This window comes from Phyllobates terribilis, unplaced genomic scaffold (assembly GCF_046119375.1).
Source record: "Phyllobates terribilis strain yellow unplaced genomic scaffold, ASM4611937v1 Scaffold_11__3_contigs__length_659146591, whole genome shotgun sequence".
NCBI lineage: Eukaryota > Metazoa > Chordata > Amphibia > Anura > Dendrobatidae > Phyllobates > Phyllobates terribilis.
In genome coordinates this window covers 622,043,061-622,063,325 of record NW_027362771.1, presented here as the reverse complement: position 1 = coordinate 622,063,325, position 20,265 = coordinate 622,043,061, and the positions used below count along the sequence as shown (strand labels likewise).

Below are 20,265 nucleotides of genomic sequence, written 5' to 3'. Positions count from 1 at the left end.
CTCTTACTCCAGGATCTCTCATCTCTCGGCATCACAGACTTGGCCCTATCCTGGATCTCCTCATACCTAACAGACCGGACATTCAGTGTTTCCCACTCACACACCACCTCCTCATCTCACCACCTATCTGTCGGTGTCCCCCAAGGTTCAGTTCTAGGACCCCTACTCTTCTCCATCTACACCTTAGGCCTGGGACAGCTCATAGAGTCTCATGGTTTTCATTATCACCTCTATTCCAACAACACACCGATCTACCTCTCTGGACCCGATATCTCCTCCCTATTAACCAAAATCCCACAATGTCTGTCCGCTATTCAATCCTTCTTCTCTGCTAGATTTCTAAAACTTAACATGGACAAAACAGAATTCATCATCTTCCCGCCATCTCATTCAACCCCCTCAACTGACCTATCTATCAACGTCAATGGCTGTCCACTCTCCTCAGTCCCTCAAGCTCGCTGCCTTGGGGTAACCCTCGACTCTGAATTCTCCTTCAAACCACATATTCAAGCCCTTTCAATTTTCTATTAACTCCAACTTAAAAATATCTCCTGGATCCGCACATTCCTCAACCATGAATCTACAAAAATACTAGTGTACGCCCTCATCATCTCCCGCCTCGACTACTGTAACCTCCTGCTCTGTGGCCTCCCTGCCAACACTCTTGCACCCCTCAAATCTATCCTAAACTCTGCTGCCTGACTAATCCACCTGTTCTCCCGCTATTCCCCGGCCTCTCCTCTCTGTCAATCTCTTTATTTGCTCCCCATTGCCCAGAGACTCCAGTTCAAAACCCTAGTCATGGCATACAAAGCCATTCACATCCTGTCTGCTCAGTACATCAGTGACCTAGTCTCCCAGTACATACCTGCACGCAACCTCCGATCCTCAAGATTTCCTTCTCTACTCCCCTCTTATCTCCTCCTCCCACTATCGTCTACAAGATTTCTCCCACACATCCCCCATACTCTAGAACTGTCTACCCCAACATATCAGACTCTCGCTGACCATGGAAACCTTCAAAAGGAACCTGAAGACCCACCTCTTCCGACAAGCCTACAACCTGCATTAACCATCACTCCACCATACCACTCTATGACCAGCCCTACCCTCACCTACTGTATCCTCACACATCCCCTGTAAATTGTGAGCCCTCTTGGGCAGTGTACTCGCTCCTCCTGTACCAGTCGCCGCCACGTTTTGTTCAAGATTATTGTAATTGTTTTTGCTACGTATATCCCTTTTTCACATGTAAAGCACAATGTAATAAATGGTGCTATAATAATAATAATTTTGATGTCGAAGTACATTTTTTTTGTGCCATGAAATCCCAGTGCTCTGTTATCTGAGTCACTTCAACCTTTGCTAGATCTGTAGATCTAGATATGGACAACTGAAAAATTAAAATCTAAATAAAAAAAAAAATCACTCCTCATAATAACAAGACCTAAAGTATGGGTCATTTCATAATGAGAAATATCCTAAATGAGTAGAAAGTGAGAGCAAGATGGAAAGAAAGCACATAAAGCTACGTGCCTAAAGGTATAACCAGTAGAAGAATGTAATTATGAACAGGCTGTATAGAGCTCTAGTGAGAAGACATCTGGAATACCATGATAAGTTCTGGAGAATTCACATAGAAACCCTACTTAAAATTGCAGTGTACTTATTATATGGGGTGTTTAAATGATTTTTATAAGAACATTGAAGAACTTCAAGATTTACTTATATCTATAAACTGCTTAATGCACATTTATCTTTATTCCTCACCAGATATTCTTTGGAGTTCATCTCTGGTCTGAAGAGTAAAATGAAACATTTAGTAAAAAACATACAGATCAACAATGCCCAACTGGATGCCAGGATGGCAAACACCTCCATGGCGACAGTATATTTCCCCTGAGCACTAAGAGAGGCAGGAATAAAGGATAGCCAAACACTAATAAAAGACAACATACTAAAGGTAATAAACTGAGCTTCATTAAAACTATCTGGAAGTTTTCTAGCTAGGAAAGCCACAATGAAGCTTATCGTGGCCAGAAGAAAGAGATAACCAAGCATAGCCCAGAATGCGATGGACCTATCATTACAGTCAATAATAATGAGTTCTGGTTTATCTTTTGTGTTGAGTGTTGGAAATGGAGGATCCACTGACATCCAAGTGATACACAATATTAGCTGTAGAAGAAAACACATAGAGATAATTGAGTAGGAGACTCTTAGGGTAGTCCATTTCCTCAGGCTACTTCCTGGTCTAGTAGCCATAAAAGCAAAAACCACCATGATCGTCTTGGCCAATATACATGCAACACAGAGAGCGAACACCAGACCAAAGGATACCTGACGTAAGAGGCATTTATCATGATCAGGGTAACCAATAAAACCTAAAGAACAGAAGAAGCAGAGACTGATGGAAGTCAGTAAAAGACAACTTAGGGAGTAATTACTGGCTTTCACAAGTGGTGTATTGCTATAGTGAAAGAAAAAACCCAAGATAAGAGCTGGAATAAACGAAGAAATTATGGCAGTTGCAGCTAAGGTGGCTCCTAAAAGATCTTCATAAGACAGAAACTCTATACGTTTTGGGAGACACTTGGAATTTTCAGGATTCGGCCATTGGTCCCATGGACATCTGAGGCAATTCACAGAATCTATAAATGGAGAAAAATAAATATTGAGTTTATCTCATCTTGTTAATGATGTGTTAGAAAGACTGAAGGAACACAAAATAGAAAATTGAAAAGGAAAAGATGGCAACCATCTTGATCTGTAACCACATTGACTTCTAGTATACAAGGTAAGCAGGGACATATGTTCTAGGAACCAAATCTGCCTATTGCAAGGTTGGTCTGAAGGGTCTATCCAAGTGGTACTTTTGTTAATTTTCTGAGGTTGTGTCTGCGAAATGAACCTTTTTCCTTTAGGGGATGTACCCACACTACCTCCAAGTTATTCAAACTTGATTTCCGCTTCATTCTGCTGGTCTTCTAATTTGCAACTTCTTCACCATATCTAAATGTTGATGGGGTGGACACCTTCATTAAAGGTAAAATGGTGCATTTTTTGTTATTTTGCTGCAGGTAACTCTAAATTCTATTTCTCAGATTAAAAGTGGGTTGCAAATTTTCCAGGATTTCTCAGGACAGAGAAAATTAGTTTGAGCAAAATAGAATTTTCTAAAGGAATTGGATTCTCCAGAATCTGAATTAGCACAAATTTAGGAAAATGGTAGCCATTTTGGGGAACAATAGAGGGCCAGCAAAAGGGTAAAAATAAAAAATGTAGTACTCAACTTATCATTCACCTGCTCCCACAGCCCACCGTCAGGTCCTTCTCACCTCTTCTTTTTATTGTCCCTTGTCAAATGAATTCTCTTCAGCTTATTTCTTTCTGCACCAGGGATACCAGCACCAAGATGTCCTTGAATGAAACTTCAAGCTGTTCCATCGCAATGCTAAGTAGGTCTTAGGCAATGCACATCGTTACGACATGATCACAATATGCACCATTATGGCCTGGTGTGCAATTTTGTCAAAGGCTTAATAAAAGTGAAGTAGGCCAAAGAGGGATACATTGAAAAAGAAGACGATCACTCCATGGGCGGACTGCATAGGCCGATGGACAAGTCAATATTGTGGTGAGTATTGTTTTTTATCATCCTATGTTTATTATGCTTAGAGGCAACGTGCATTCTTTATGCATGTTCTTTCAATACAAATTAAAGGGATGGTTAATAGATGTCTGGAAAGTACCCATAATTTTTTTTCCATTCCTTTAAGGGTTTCTACTACAAAAAGCTAATATTTTCTTCATTCATTAATTGGAGTTCAAAAAACATCCAGAAAATTTTAGAAAAAAAACCCCTAAAAAAATACCTGCAGAAAAAAATGCTAGCAAAGATGTTGCCATAGATGTCTGAAAAGAAGTCTAAAGAGACACTTGAGGCAAAATCACAACTGACGTTTTACTGAAGCAGCTTTCAGAGAAATAACTTGTCAGGCACGCCGGCATCTAAAAGACCCTATGTGCAGATAATATGTGGGCATAGTCACATGACGTCTTTTCAGGTGGATACCACCTGGAATCCACTTAAGAAGCACCTCAAAAATTAATCAAAAAATGAACATAATGTACAGCAAAGGAAAAATAACATTGCTGTGCAATGCTGTGCACATGTTCAGTCTTATGCTCCTTCTTTTAATTGCTTCACGGTTCAGAAATTGTGGAGTGGTTAAAAAAAGTATTAGTAATGTTTATTCCTTGTGCGGCTCCATGACAAATTTTGCAAAAGAATTTTCCTTCGCAAAAATGCAAAACTCTTCAAAAGTTTGGAAGTTCTGCTCAGTTTCCTAAAATGAAAAAACTCAGAATTCATGTTCACTTTGCCTCAGGGCTCGCTCACACAAACGTATAACTCGGAATAGTGCTATCTGATATTTTATTGGATAGCACATGGACCAGCATTGTAATATAGGGCAGTGCTGATCTACTATTTTTTTGTTCAAAACTCATAATCTTGACCAGAATCTACAAGTTTTTGTACTCTGAGTTTCTTCTCAGTTTCTTGAATAGAACCTCCAAGTTTTTGAGTAATTTTTGAAGGGCACTGCTCACGTTTTGTGATAAAAAAAAAGTCAACATGTGCACAAACCCTTAGGGTTTTTGGTGCAGAAATTGATCGGTGACTCTAAATTTTTGTTTAAGTGTTTAAAACATCGAGGACGATTTGTTAAATTTCCTCTCAATTTCTGCTCCAAAAACACTGCAAAAAAAATCAGCGTGCACACACCTTAAGGGTTTGTGCACACAGCATGTTTAAGATGCCGGTGAACTCACCAAGGTTTTCCCAGTCAAAATCACTTTAGGAAAAAGTTGTCTTTTTTTTTTTCCTTAAGCGACTTTGCTGCCAGTTTTGCTGTAGGTTTTCAACTTTTTTTTCTATAATTTAAACTAACTATCGATCGGCTTCTTTTAGTGGATGCCGACCAAAGAATGAACATACAACTTTTTTATCTGCTGGACTGTTTCTGTACATTGAAGCAATTAAAAAAATACCATGTCAACGCAATTCTAAGCTTTAAGCCTCGCTCACATTACCATATAACACGGTTGAGTGCTATCCGATGAGATTTCGTGTTCTTGCTTGCATTCCTCCCTGCTGGTTTCCACTGTGTTCATCCTGCTGCTCCTGAGATTTATGAATGTGTAAAGTCCTTGCTGCCCACTTGCCTCCATACTTATTGCATCAACACCCGGGTACCTTCTGCCCACTCGTAACTTACTTGACACTTTGTAATTTCTACATAACTGTTGTGATATTATCTTTTTTTGTATATGTTCTACCTATCAAGACTTAACATGTATATTATTATTGTTTCTTGGTGTCCATTGTCATTTTGATACCACTTGACAAGTCAGTTTATTCAGGATCTACCATCTTGATCATATAGCCTTCCTTTCCATTTTTAATTCCTATTTTGTTAAAATATTTCTATTTTGGATAGATTTTTTGACCTCTTTTATACTACTATTTTTTTGGTGTTATAATTTTGTTAGTATCTTTGTTTTTTTTTATATTTATATCCAGATCACTTCCTACATACAATCACATGCTCGTTCATTTCATCTGGACCTTTAAAATATCTCTAGAATTTGAGCTTTCCTTACCTTTGACTCTTCAAAAACACTTAGTATTGCTCTTATTCATTCTGGTCTGGACTATTGCAGCTCTCTTTTAATCATTCTCCTTCATACTAAACTCTCCCCTCTCCAATCCATCCAGGATCTTATTTATATCCAACCACTACACTGATGCTTCTACCCTGTGCCAGTTATTGCACTGGTTGCCCATCTACTACAGAATCCAATTTAAACTTAGCACTTTTACACACACACCTCTCCACAGTTCAGCACCACCCTACATCTCCTCCCTCATCTTTGTCTACCACCCTACCTGTGCTCGCCGTTCCCCCACTGACCTAAGACTAACATCATTTATAATCTGAATCTCTCACTCCTATCTCCAGGGATCCTCTCGTGCTGCATCAGTTTTCTGAAATGCACTGCCCCAGACAATTTGGTTTATTTCCACTATCCACAGTTTCAAGTGTGCCCTAAAGACACATTTCTTTAGACTAGCCTATCACCTCACCTCGCTAATCTAACTATCCCCTGTTCTGTCTTCCATGCACTCAGTATCACTTTTCATCTGTACTGGTACTGGCTGGTTATCTCTGTGTGAGCCACCAGCTATAAACCCCATAAGGTTACCTTGGTCCACAGCTGGCCGGCTCACGCGCTGCCATCTGCAGCTCACACAGAGGTTATCGTGAGAACTGTCAGCTGTGACCTGTGGTAAATTTAGTGATGTCACCACTCATCACTGCCGCTGACTGAATACGTACCAAATACTGAGAATGAGGACATGTCTTTCTCTCACTGTGTTCCAGCCGTGTGGTGAGTGGTTATGTTAATGATGTCACTGCTCATCACCTCTTCCGGATGTAGCAGAGTCAAGGATCATCGTGGGACATCCATATTATGAATGACTTATTATGAATGTCCATATTATGTTGACCCTGTGGATTATTTGGTTTTGCTAATAAATGTGTAAAAGAGGGTAATTGTCAGGGAGTGCTATTTACAATTAAAGGACTCCATCACTAACCCATGATCTTGATGTTAGCGGACATTACACAGCTGACATCAACCCCAAAGCCATTACCCAAATTGCCACTGCACAAGGGCAATCAGGAAGAGCCGAGGCAAAGCGCCAGAATTGGCGCTTCTAATGGACGTGCCATTTCTGGGGTAGCTAAGGGATGGTGTTATAAGTCTTGAAAGAGGCCAATATCCGTGGCCTATTAATATTAGCCCACAGCTTTCTGCTTTGCCTTTGCTGGTTATTAAACATAGGGGCGACCTGACGTAATTTTTTTTGGAACGCCCCTTTTTAATAACCAGTAAAGTCAACGCAGACAGCTGTGAGCTGTAATTAATAGGCAGGGAAGCTTCATGGCTATTGGTACCTTCCCAGAATAATAACTCACAGCTGTCTGCTTTTCCTTAGCTGGTTATTAAAAATAGGGGGGACCCCATGCTTTTTTTTAAAAATTAATTGTTTATTTAATAGGTTAGATAAACACCCTTTGATGCCACATGAAAGGCACTAAAGAGTGATAGTTTATTATATGTAGGGGGCTTGTGACATTAAAGATCTACATCTATCCTATTCTATCTATTAATCAATTTTCTATCTATATCTGTATAAGGTTGCTTTATTAGTTTGTAAACTAGCTTTAAATGACATAGAGTATTACAGTATGCTAAAAATGCATTTCATATGGATTGCATATTCATGTCATGTCAGGTGAGGAAAAAATTGCGCACTCGCATGACATAAGTTGAAACATACGGATTCCACTCATTCAACTTTTCAGGAGCAACATTTTTGGAGCTTTTTCTTATTCACTAATGTGAGCGAGCCCTTAACCCGGTTTCCTCAGATTGTAAGTAGAGATGAGCGTTGTTCTACTCGAACTGTTCGCCAATCTCAAATTCGAGCTGTTTTGGGCGGTGTTCAAGCCGTTCGGCGAACACGAACAATTTTAGAAAAATTCGGCTGTTCGAGGTTATGTTCGATAACTGTTCGTGCACCAAAATCATAACTGGATTTTTTCTCAGTAATGATGAAAATTAATGTTAATACGCAGTTTGAGTGTACAGCGGGGTGGGGGGAGGGGCAGGGGATGGATCTCTGCAGGAACAATGAAGATCTCCATATTTTTTTCTCTTTCCCGCATTTGCAGTGGGGAGGTGCAATCTGTCAGCCTATCAGCAGCGCACACACGGAGCGAAGTGCTTTTTTTCACACAAGCAAGGGCATGTGTCATTGGCAGTGTATGTCACATGTCCTTGCCCTATAAGACCAAGCCATTTTCCCCGTCGCCACCATTTTCTCACTGCTGCAGCTGCGTGTTAGACGGCACCGCTGTTGCTGTGTGCGCTATACCTTGTTAATTTCAAGCCAATTTTCGCACAAATATACAGATAGCTTGGGAGTAGGGAATAGTTGTGATTGCAGTCCTTTTAAGGACTAGGTTACAGCATTTCCTACGACTTTTATCAGGCAGGTCTGTGCTCTTAAATAGATAGATTGTGGGAGTAAAGACTAATTGTAATTGGAGTCCTTTTCAGGACTAGGTTACATCAGTTCCTATCAGTTTTTGCCAGGCAGGTCTGTGCCAGTGCTGTGCAAGTTTTTTTCACAGCATTTGGCTGAATCTAGCAAAGCTAATCCTTTTTGGCCTATTGCAGAGTGTGTTAGTCAGTGGAGTAACCTATCTGTGTTGCAAGATATACCACCTGTGTATAGAATACCAATTTTTTTACTGCACTTAGTGAAGTAAAATCTTTTGGGCATAGCATCATTCTATTAGTCCATCTATACTGACCTCCATCAGGTTGCAATTTGAATATAATTTTTTTCTGCATCTAGCTCTGAAAAAATATTGGGCTTCTAGCTGTGTGTGGGACTTGTTGTATTAGTCCATCTATACTGACCTCCATCAGGTTGCAAACTGAATATATTTTTTTCTGCATCTACCTCTGAAAAAATATTGGGCTTCTAGCTGTGTGTGGGACTTGTTGTAGTAGTCCATCTATACAGACCTCAATCAGGTTGCAAACTGAATATATTTTTTTCTGCATCTACCTCTGAAAAAATATTTGGGCTTCTAGCTGTGTGTGGGACTTGTTCTATTAGTCCATCTATACTGACCTCCATAAGGTTGCAAATTCAAAATAATTTTTTGTCTGCATCTACCTCTGAAAAAATATTTGGCCTTCTAGCTGTGTGTGGGACTTGTTCTATTAGTCCATCTATACTGACCTCCATAAGGTTGCAAACTGAATATAATTTTTTTCTGCATCTACCTCTGAAAAAATATTTGGCCTTCTAGCTGTGTGTGGGACTTGTTCTATTAGTCCATCTATACTGACCTCCATAAGGTTGCAAACTGAATATAATTTTTTTCTGCATCTACCTCTGAAAAAATATTTGGGCTTCTAGCTGTGTGTGGGACTTGTTCTATTAGTCCATCTATACTGACCTCCATAAGGTTGCAAATTCAAAATAATTTTTTGTCTGCATCTACCTCTGAAAAAATATTTGGCCTTCTAGCAGTGTGTGGGACTTGTTCTATTAGTCATCTAGTCATCTATACTGACCTCCATCAGGTTGCAAATTCAAAATAATTTTTTGTCTGCATCTACCTCTGAAAAAATATTTGGCCTTCTAGCTGTGTGTGGGACTTGTTCTATTAGTCCATCTATACTGACCTAGATAAGGTTGCAAACTGAATATAATTTTTTTCTGCATCTACCTCTGAAAAAATATTTGGGCTTCTAGCTGTGTGTGGGACTTGTTCTATTAGTCCATCTATACTGACCTCCATAAGGTTGCAAATTCAAAATAATTTTTTGTCTGCATCTACCTCTGAAAAAATATTTGGCCTCCTAGCTGTGTGTGGGACTTGTTCTATTAGTCCATCTATACTGACCTCCATAAGGTTGCAAATTCAAAATAATTTTTTGTCTGCATCTACCTCTGAAAAAATATTTGGCCTTTTAGCTGTGTGTGGGACTTGTTCTATTAGTCCATCTATACTGACCTCCATCAGGTTGCAAACTGAATATAATTTTTTTCTGCATCTACCTCTGAAAAAATATTTGGCCTTCTAGCTGTGTGTGGGACTTGTTCTATTAGTCCATCTATACTGACCTCCATAAGGTTGCAAACTGAATATAATTTTTTTCTGCATCTACCTCTGAAAAAATATTTGGCCTTCTAGCAGTGTGTGGGTCTCATTGTATTAGGCCATCTATACCAAGCTCCACCAGCTTTTCAATTAATAATAATTTTTCGCTGCATCTAGCCCTGAAAATAATTTTTCTTCCCAATAGTGGTAGCAATAGAAATATGGGGCGCGCTCCTGGCTTACAAAAATATACGCTTTATAACAAAAAACACCAGCTTAGCGCACTGCATTAATAAGATGGCATCATCGTCTCTCCCAGTGCTAGGCCTACTACCCAGGCTAGCATTCCTGTGCCTAAAACACAATGTATGGGTCCTCGCTAGCCACTATGCTGAGGGGTCTAAAGCTGCTGCTAACGCTTTATAACAATTCAATTGGCAGATTTTCACAGAGCTCTTCCACAATGCCCACCCATCGGGACAACAGTTTCCCACCTTCCCTATGGGATCTAGTGACGAATAGTTGATGCCATTAATCAGAGCGTCAGTTGGCCCGTCGACGTGGCAAGCATACGTTAAGGCATGGGAAGAGTGGACACGACTAGTAGCAGGCAGACGGGTTGACCAATGTGAACAAGCCAGATCACAAGTCACCATAGAATTTCTCCACCAGCTAATGATGAGGGGCATATCAGGGGCGTCAGCGCAGCGGTGTCTGACCGGAGTAGCATTTCACTTCCAACTACTGAATTGGGGAGATGTGACAAAGATTCATCATCAGACAATCCATAAAAGGGTGGAAAAGGGGTCAGCCAAGTCAGGAGTGTAGACGTCCCGTCCCGTGTCACTAAAACTGATTTCCCACATCATATCCCTAACACCATTAACATGACACTCACAATTTGAAGCAACACTACTGTCTACTGCATTTGTGATCGCCTTCTTCGGGGCGCTATGCATAAGCGAATTAGTCCCTCAATCCAAAATTAGCACCAGTGGAGGCTTATTACACCAGGACGTAGTCATAGCCAATAATGCAATACGTCTACGCATACACAAATCGAAAATGGTTCCAGCGGGCAGGGGCACTTGGGTACTTCTACAACCCACAAACGGTACACTGAGTCGGGTAACAATAGTAAAACCATATCTAACCATCAGATCACAAAGTAATTTGTTCCTATCACACATTGATGGGACGCCATTAGCAAGATACCAGTTCCAAGCTATATTTAATAAATGCATAACATTGTCAGGGAACCACCCCAAAGATTACGGGACACACTTATTCCGCATAGGCGCGGCCACAGAAGCAGCAAGAGCAGGACTGTCAGAAACGGAAGTTCAGAGGATAGAGAGATGGTGATCCACGTGTTTGGCAAGATACATAAGACCGGACTTGTTGTCCTAACGTGGTTTGTTTCTTTTACAGGTGACGCTAAGCCAACAGTGTGGGTGATAGGCCACTCGTATATATATTGGGCAGATTAAAGGGCAAAAGTCCACCCAGGCGGGAGGAAATTAGAGTTTCATAACACATATTTCAACTGGAGAGGTATTAGAGGCCTGCTATGGCCACAGGTACTAATGGAGGTAATCAAGGTAGGGAGAGAGGCAAGATGTCTGGTCATCTTAGTTATACAGGCCGGGGGAAACAACCTAGGTCATCACAAGAGCGCATAACTAATGGCAATAATGAAACTAGACACTGAGCGCTTCAGAGAATTTTTCACAAAACTAGCTATAGTATGGTCAGAGATTGTGCCGATAGCGGTATGGCAAGGTGCGCGAGACATCACGGCCATCGAACTGACAAGGCGGGTAATAAATATTCGGATGGCAAAATTTAGAAGAGACAGAGGCGGTGTAGTGGTACGACACCGACAACTGGAAGGAGATAAAGCAGGCCTCATACGGCCCGACGGTGTTCACTTAATGGATATTGGACTGGACATATTCCTGTCAGGACTCCAGGACGGAGTGGAACAAGCATTAAGAGTGATGGGTGGGGGTCAGAGTCCTGCATACGAGTACGCAGGATCCTCCGTGGCCTGGAAATAGAAAAGACATGTTGGAGAGTTACACTTGGTGGCCAAGTTGCCGGAGTGGAGACCCAGGGCATGCTGCAACAAGCTGAATTATTTTAGAAATAAAAGGTCTTTCTAATGGAATGAGTATAAAGAGTTAATAAAGCTGTGACCGATCCTCACCCATCCAGTTGTAAGAGTTACATTATTGTATTGTCAAGGAAAGGGGGGTGGTAGGGGGGCTGAGCGTCTGGGTTTGGTTGGGGGTCCCCACAGTCTGCCTAGGCTAGATGCATTTAAAAATTCTTATTAGATACACAGGCGGTGCAGCTTGCTTCGCAGCTGGGCTACTACGCCCAAAGTATTGCCTAGGCTAGATGCAGTTAAAAATTCTACGCTGACTAGCAGACACTGAAGATTTGGAGCAGACCTCTGAGTAAACAGCTCTTCAGACTCAATCATCTGTGTTACCCCAAGCCATAGTGTATGTAGTTTCTTACAGTTAAAAGGGGGGGGGGAGCGACACAACCCACCTGGAATTGACGATGCCAACGTCACGTAAGACACAGCAAGGGGACTCCAAAAAGAGTTTCCATTTTTTCCCAAAATTGTGGCACAGACACCACTTAACCCTAGAACGCATACCTGGGGCCTCGCATTCCCGCCCTGTTAATTGTTATCTATTTTCTGCAAGATTACTTTAGTTAGAATTTTGAAACTCTAGGTATTCTTCATGTATATAGTTGTTTGTCATTTGAGTTTGAGTTATTCAATGTTATTTGCACACGGGCCTAAAAGGCCACAGGTATATGAAAGTGTAGATTTTTATGGTCATGCGTTCTAGGGTTAAGTGGCATCAATTGCCCCACAGTTGCTTAAAACGGTTGGTGAGGTGATATTACCAAATCCTCAAGCTTTTAGCCTCCCAAGGATAACACAGGATTAGAAAAGTCCTTGCGAATCCATGATTTGTTCATCTTTATGAACGTGAGTCTGTCTACATTCTCAGTGGACAGCCGCGTGCGCTTATCTGTCAGCACACCATCAGCAGCGCTGAACAAACGTTCAGAGAGAACACTGGCTGCAGGGCATGACAAGATCTCCAAGGCGTGAGTGGCGAGCTCCGGCCATTTTTCCAGATTGGAATACCAAAATGAGCAAGGGTCCAGTGACACAGTCATGGCTTCGATGTTCACTTGGAGATACTCCTGCACCATCCTCTCTAGGCATTGACTATGTGTCAGACTTCTTGTCTCCTGTGGCCTTGCAAAGGATGGTCTAAAAAAGTGGTGAAACGATTTCACAAAATTGCTGTTACCAGCAGATACTGTGTTACTGTTACGGTTTGAGTGATGAAGACTCGACAGTCCCGCGGTTGGCAAGTTAGAACTGTGAGATTCACTTCGTGCACCACTGGTGTTTTGTGGAAAAGCACATGTAAGATTCTGCAACAGCGTCTGCAGATACTAGTGCATGCGTCAATCCCTTTTTATGGCAGGAATTATTTCGGCAAATTTACTTTTGTACGGGGGATCTAAGAGTGTGGCAACCCAGTAGTCGAGATTACTTCGAATTCTGCAATCTGCGGGTCATGTTGCAGGTAGTGCAGCAAGAAGGCACTCATGTGTCTTGCGCATCCAGGAGGACCAAGTCCTTGTTGTGTTGGTAGCGATGTAAGAATCATGCTTCTTTCCTCTGCCCTCTCCCCCCAACCTCGCACAACAGAAATGTGATCAAGGTCTCCCTCATCTGATGAGTCTTCCATGCCCATCGCCAGTTCATCCTCCACTTCTTCCTCGGCTCCTGCACCTTCCTCAACAGTTTGGCTGCTACCATGCGCCCGGTTTAATCCCTCTCCCCCACCCTCCCATGCCTGCCTCCTTGGTGCTGCCAACCGTCTGGACCTTGGAGATGTTATCCCTTCCGCATAAGACTCCTCCTCTACTTCCTCCACCTCCTCTTGTCCGACCACCTGACTCTGAATTCTGTTTAATGTGTGCTCCAGCATGTAAATCACCGGAATAGTTATGCTGATAATGGCATCGTCGTCAGCACTAAACATCTTCGTCGCCATTTCAAAACTGTGCAGAAAGGTGTGTGGCGCCCCTGAGGGTGCAGTCACCACAGAATTACTGCATCTCACCCAGAGGTGTGGTATCTCACCCTCAGGTAAGGAAGGCGTATGGCTCGGGACCCTAACACCTGCATCCAACACATACCCGCAGTGGGGTTAGGGCGAGATTGCTCCTAAGGGAGAGCACAGTCCCAGGTCCCTAGCTGGTGGGAGGATCCTATGTAGTGGGTGCTTAGGGGAGCAGCTTAGGGGAGCACATGACAGGGAGAGTATAAATAGGAAGCCATCCTAGAAAGAGCAAGCCAGTCAGAGGAGGAAAAGTGACAGGAGCAGAGGCTCGGCATGAGCTCTGCTCCGGAGGCGGGCCTAGCCTGGGAGGCCCAGGACTGAAGGAGAGAAGAGAGGAGTGGGAGCAGGAAGGCTCCAGGAACCGAAGTGACCCTAGGGCTACGGGCCGTGCAGAAGGCCACCTGTACTCCCGCTGCTACCAGGAGGTAGAGGGGTCAGGCCAGATAAGGGGAACCGGTCCCTCAACTAGAGGAGAAACAGCAAGGCTCAACTAGAAACCGGAGGCTGCAGCATTTCATGTACTGCAGGCAAAAGTCCACACCAGTCTCACTAAGAAGGTAGCCACATAGGACCCAGGGGACGGAACACAAGTCGCCCGCCAAGGCCGGAGGATACCGGATAGAAGTGTCACTGGGTGTGAGGTGCAGGGAGAAGGCCAGAGAAAGGACACACAGAAGGGGGTCCTGCTAAGTACTCCGGAGCTATCTGGGGGTGGACTGAGCCCCTCACTGAGTACGCACAGCACGACGGGTGAGATAGCTCTGGTACCTGTAATCTGGACTGCAACAACTGTGAGTAAAGATCTTGGGACTGCATCACACGGACTCTGTGTTCATTACTGACTCCCTGCACTACAACCACCATCATCCACCCACACTGCCCTGAAGCTACAATCTTCCTGTGGTGAGTAATAATACCATTGCAGCAAAACCACCAGCTTCAGAGGACTGTTCCGCAGCGGCGGCCCCTTTGGCCGCACTCCACAGGTGGCGTAGTCGGACATTATAAAATCCATATATACAAATTACCGTTAGATTGACCGCCCTGGGTCACGGACCGGGTCACCGCCACAGTGACTACAACCCCCAGCGTCTACCGGCCCGGCTCCGGGTACCCCACGGCCCAGGGGGCGCGTCAACTTCATAGGTCCCTGATCTGAGACCACTCCTGCTGTGTGATTTGCCCCACCTCTGGATCTCGTTGGCCCAGGCTATACGTCAGAAACTATTGCACCAGGGCTTGTCGGTGCTGCCACAGTCGCTGCAACATGTGCAGAGTTGAATTCCACCGTGTCGGCACATCGCATTTCAGCCGGTGAACTGGCAGGCCCAACGACTTCTGTAGAGATGTAAGTCTTTGAGCTGCGGGATGCGAACGGCGGAAGTGAGCACACAGCGACCGTGCCCTCTGCAGAAGGCCATCTAGTCCGGGATAGTGGGCTAAAAATTTATGGACAACCAGGTTCAACACGTGAGCCATACAAGGCACGTGTGTAACATTGCCCCGGCGAAGGGCCGCACCCAGGTTTGCAGCATTGTCGCACATGGCCTTCCCTGGTTGCAGGTCCAGTGGAGACAACCATTCATGAAACTGGGTCTCCAGAGCTGACCACAAGTCCTCAGCTGTGTGACTCACATTTCCCAGACATTTCAAAGTAAACACTGATGCCGTTGAGCCCTGCTGCCAGCATAGTAAGGTGGTGCGCAGTTAGAAAGCAGGTGGCATTACCAGACAGGCTTTGGGTGCAGGTGGAGGACCGAGAGGAGGTTGAGGAGGCAGAAGCAGTGGAGGAACTTCTAGATAAAGAGGATTGACGTACAACTCGTGGGGACGGCAAGACTTGGACAGCAGCCCCTTGTCCTGCTGTCACCATAGTTACCCAGTGCCCTGTTAGCGACATGTAACGCCCCTGTCCATGCCTACTCGTCCAAGTGTCTGTGGTGAAATGCACCCTGTCACACACAGAGTTTCTCAAAGAAGCGGTGATGTTGTGTGCGACATGCTGGTGGAGCGCAGGCACACCTTTCTTTGAGAAGTAGTGCCGACTGGCCATCTGGTACTGGGGCACTGCGACGGACATAAGGTCTCAAAAATCCACTGTGTCCTCCAGGCGGAAAGGCAGCATTTCTGTAGCCAACAGCTTGCAGATGGTGAAATTCAACCTCTTAGCTTTCTCATGGCTAGGAGGAAATGGTCTTTTACTTGTCCACATCTGAGGGACCGAGGGCTGGCTGTTGTGCTTTGACGGGGTTGAGTAGGGTGTCCCTGGCAAACTGCCGGTCTGTGAGGAAGATGCAGGCGGACATGTTAGGTTGCCTTGATCCAAAGGTGGTGCTCTCGATGTCAGAGAGCTCTCAACACCAGCAGGTGTTTCCACTTCCCAATGAACTGACGACCTGCCAATCACACTGGCTGTTGCAGGTAAAGAGGTGGCAGGTCTTCTTCCAAAAACATGTGTGACTGCTGTCCCCCCAGTCACAGAGGATGAAGAGGCCACGGATGCACAAGATGGGGCAGACGGTGGTTGGCCCAGCCTGCTAGGCCGCATTGTAGCACAGTGAGCTTCCCACTGCAACTTATGCTTCATATCCATGTGACGGTACATGCATGAAGTACTCAAACTATAGATTTTTTGGCCTCTACTTAGCTTTTGGTGACAAATATTACAGATAACACGAGTTGGGTCATCCTTATCGATCTGACTAAATGCCCAGGCTATGCAAGGCTTAGAGCCCATGCGACCTGAAGAGCCACTACGACTTGTGGTCAGAGGCGGAGTTGTGGTTGAGGATGCAGTTTTTGACGTGCTTCCAGTACTCCGTCTTTGTCCAGGAAGGCACAACCTAACCTCGTCGTCAATAGCATCTGTGACGCCCCGCTGCGCTTGGTATCACAGATCCTAGAAGAGTGTATTGATGGAATCCTCCACAAGAGGCCCCCATAAACATTCACACATCTCCACCTTCCACCTCAGACCAGCAGAGGGAGCCCGTTAGGGATATAAATAGGGAAGGTGGAGCTAGGCAGTTCAGTTCCTCTGAAGAGTTCCTGCAGTAGAGAAGCCTAAGAGAGGTCAGTCTGCAGTGGAGCTCAGTCTAGTCTAGAGAACTCAGTTAATAGTTCAGCAGTGGAGCACGAGGCTCCTGCTAGCTAGATTCAGGGAGCCCAGATAGAGCTTATGGTGTGCCAGTGTCATAAGATCGGTGAAGTGCGGCAAGCTGCCGTTAGTGTGTATAGCCTATTGAGGGCCCGAGTAGGCCGAAGGCGAGTGGCGAGTTAGTACAAAAGGGGCAGAGGAGCTTAACCAGCTCACCCCGAAGCATTTACCGGACACCGGATCCGAGCTTACCGGGATCTCTATGACCCAGTAAGGCATAACCGGAATCCCTGGAGAACTACAAGTCCCAGGATCGCTAAGGTGCTGATACGTAACAGAGCCAGGAGACGCTTAGGCCCCGCATACTGGGAGCGTGAACTTCAAGAGAAGGCCCTACCACAAGGTCAGCCAGCGCAGGACAGAGACAAAGTTAGGCCTAGCTCCAGGCAGGTCAGAAACTTACTGCGCAGAGGCAAGAAACAGGAGGCCCTACACCCGCTCATTGGGGAGGATCCTGATATGCACCCTTCACCCTACAGTGCTCCAGGATGTGCCTGAATTTCCTCCAGTAAAAGGTACTGAAGTGACTACCGTGTCCGTTTCCGTTCTTGCTCTGACCCAGCTGGGTCTCGCCTATCCTGCATTCCCCCTGCATACGCTGCCCTGAGACCTAGCTCCACCTGTGGGGAGCTATACCATCGAGCTGCCTTATCACGGGCCTCAGTGGACTGCTGCAGCGCTGGTGCTTCTCACCAGATACCACAGGTGGTGTCACAAACTCTTATAAAATTAACAATTATCCACCCTTTTAAAGAGTGACCCCAGGGTACGGGCCAGGGAGCCGACCACCGCGACATCCCAAAGGCCAGGCAAAGGCCCGGGTGACCTCATCGACTGGCTGACTGTGGGTTGACAGTAAGTGGGATCTCCAACCTTGTCATCATCACCCTGTGTGTTATCACACCCGTCGTCCTCAAAGCCAACCTCTTCCTGCCCTGACCGAAAAGTCAAGTTGTCGCTCCAATCAGGTATTTGAGTCTCATCATCGTCTTCATCATTGTCTCCACCAACAGGAGTTACAGTTTGGGAACGAGGGTCTACATTATGCTCAGAACCTTCTTCATCTGGTCCTGGATCCGACTTATAAAGATTCTGGGCATCAGTGCAGATCATTTCCTCGTCTGGATTAACAGAAGCTCTGGAGCAGACCTCCGTTTCCCAGACTATAGTATGAGTAAACAGCTGTGCAGACTCAACCATCTGTGTTACCCCATACTCAGACGGGCAGCTGGAGACTTGGGAGCTGTGAGGAAGCAAGTGCGATTGGGGTGACACCTCTGAGGACTGGAGTATTTGTGATGTTGAAGTTGAGGTGGAGGAGAGCCCACTTGAAGGAGCACTTGATATCCGCTGAAGCGCCTGCTGTTTTTGTGCCTCATCTGGAATTTGTAGCGATGGGCGTGTCCGTAACAAAGGGATCGTATCACATTGTCCACAAAAAGAAGTCGACATGTTAGTTTGGCTGGAAGATGGTCTTTCTTCTGCAGATGTTACTCCCCCCCCACCGCGGGGGGCTCGACACACCAGCGGACAGGCACCAGTATTAGGAGAGGGGGGCTGGCCGTCAGGGTCCACCGCGGCTCTGGCACAAACCCGGCGACACGGAGGTGGCACGGGCAGGAACGGACTGGCCGTGTCGGCTTCTCACTTTTTGGATTTTAGAAGGGCATGACATGCCTATATCTGTGTCTCCCCCTCCTTTTACTCCTCCACCTCTTTTATTTTCGCATGACTATATGTACTTGTCACTTTTCCATGTGTTAGTTATGTCTTCTGAGCAGTTTGTCAGCTTTTGGACACCTTTGAAGGTGTTTTCTATGTGTTTCTATGTGTTTTTGTTTGCCTGCCATTGGTTTTAACGGTGTTCGAAGGTGTTCGACGAACAGTTCGACGAACAGTTCGGCGAACACACGGGTGTTCGACGAACCGAACCGAACTCGAACACTACGGGGGTGGCTCAACACTAATTGTAAGCTTACGAGCGGAACCCTCACTCCTCTGGGTATGTGTTGAGCTATGTGTTACTCTGCAATGTCTTATCTTGTTTGTACAATTACCCTCTGAATTTTAAAGTGCTGTAAAATGTGTAGGCGCTATAGAAATAAAAAATATTATTATTATGATGTTATTATTTTAGAAACCCTGTGATTCTTATAGTGGAATATACAGTATATCTCATGCTGGAATGACTAATCTGGTGCTGAAACTCAACCCTTCTTAGCCCTGTTCACTTTCACAATCTGCACTATGAGAAACAGTCAAAACAGTTTATATGGTTCGGTGTTTGCATAAACTATGGGAAGGTTGCAGTGATTCAACAAGCTATGGAGCAGAAATGACTCCCTACATGCCCAAAGAAGATACTTTAATGGCTAATACTAAGGGAAAGACTGATAATTTAGTTCTTGAATATTTTTTTTGTGAGGTTTTATTTTTTTTCCATTTTAAGACAAAGTAAAACAGTTCTGGGTTCAGGGACAAATTCTCTTTTTGGAATTTTAGATACGGTTTCTCTATGGTGGTATATCACCTGTTTGATTTGCTATTTCTCCAAGTAAACATGGAACACAGGAATAGCAACATAGTGGTTTATCTTGAACAGCGGTCTTCCGGAATCCCATAGTGCAACTCGTACTACATCTTGAGAGTGGGACCTGTAAAAGATAAAGCTTCATGTTATGATTTGAAGATGCTGAGTAATTAACACATCAAAGAAATAACATGCAATACAGTGCATAAACTGCACCAGAAAATATATGAAATTAAATAGGCAATGAATTGATGGGGGGGGTGATAAGTTGAGAAGGTAAAATTAACCTGTGCATTGCGATCGAATCTTGGTCCTATTTATGCGGTCTTTTAACTGCGCCCTTAAGGAGTTTTTTTAGGTCGTTTTGGAGCAGAAACTGGCTATGTACACATGACTTATTTTAAAATTAGACAACCCTGATGACTTTTTCAAGCAGAAGTCGATTACGGAAACATTAAATATAAATTTCCTAAAGCATATTATGTTTTTTTTTCCCGTCATTTCAAGATCTTTTATTGCTATGATTTTAGATAGTTTCCGAAATATTTAAATTTGAGAGTCCTCAGTGGTTGATACCTTCTAATAGCTATCTGAAAAGATAACAAGTTGCAAGCTTTCGAGACTACTCAGGCCTCTTCATCAGGCATAGTA

At 44.3% G+C, this 20,265-nt stretch overlaps 1 protein-coding gene across 1 annotated transcript in view; it reads right to left on the bottom strand.

Moving 5' to 3' along the window:
- Nucleotides 1-1,731: 1,731 nt before the first annotated feature.
- Nucleotides 1,732-20,265, bottom strand: part of LOC141167411 (extracellular calcium-sensing receptor-like) — an 82,662-nt gene continuing 64,128 nt past the window's right edge. The window contains exons 6-7 of the mRNA XM_073654817.1: nt 19,615-19,738; nt 1,732-2,651 (exon numbers count right to left, since the gene is read on the bottom strand). Coding sequence (XP_073510918.1) covers nt 1,732-2,651; nt 19,615-19,738 — 1,044 coding nt within the window. The remainder of the gene's footprint in view (nt 2,652-19,614; nt 19,739-20,265) is intronic.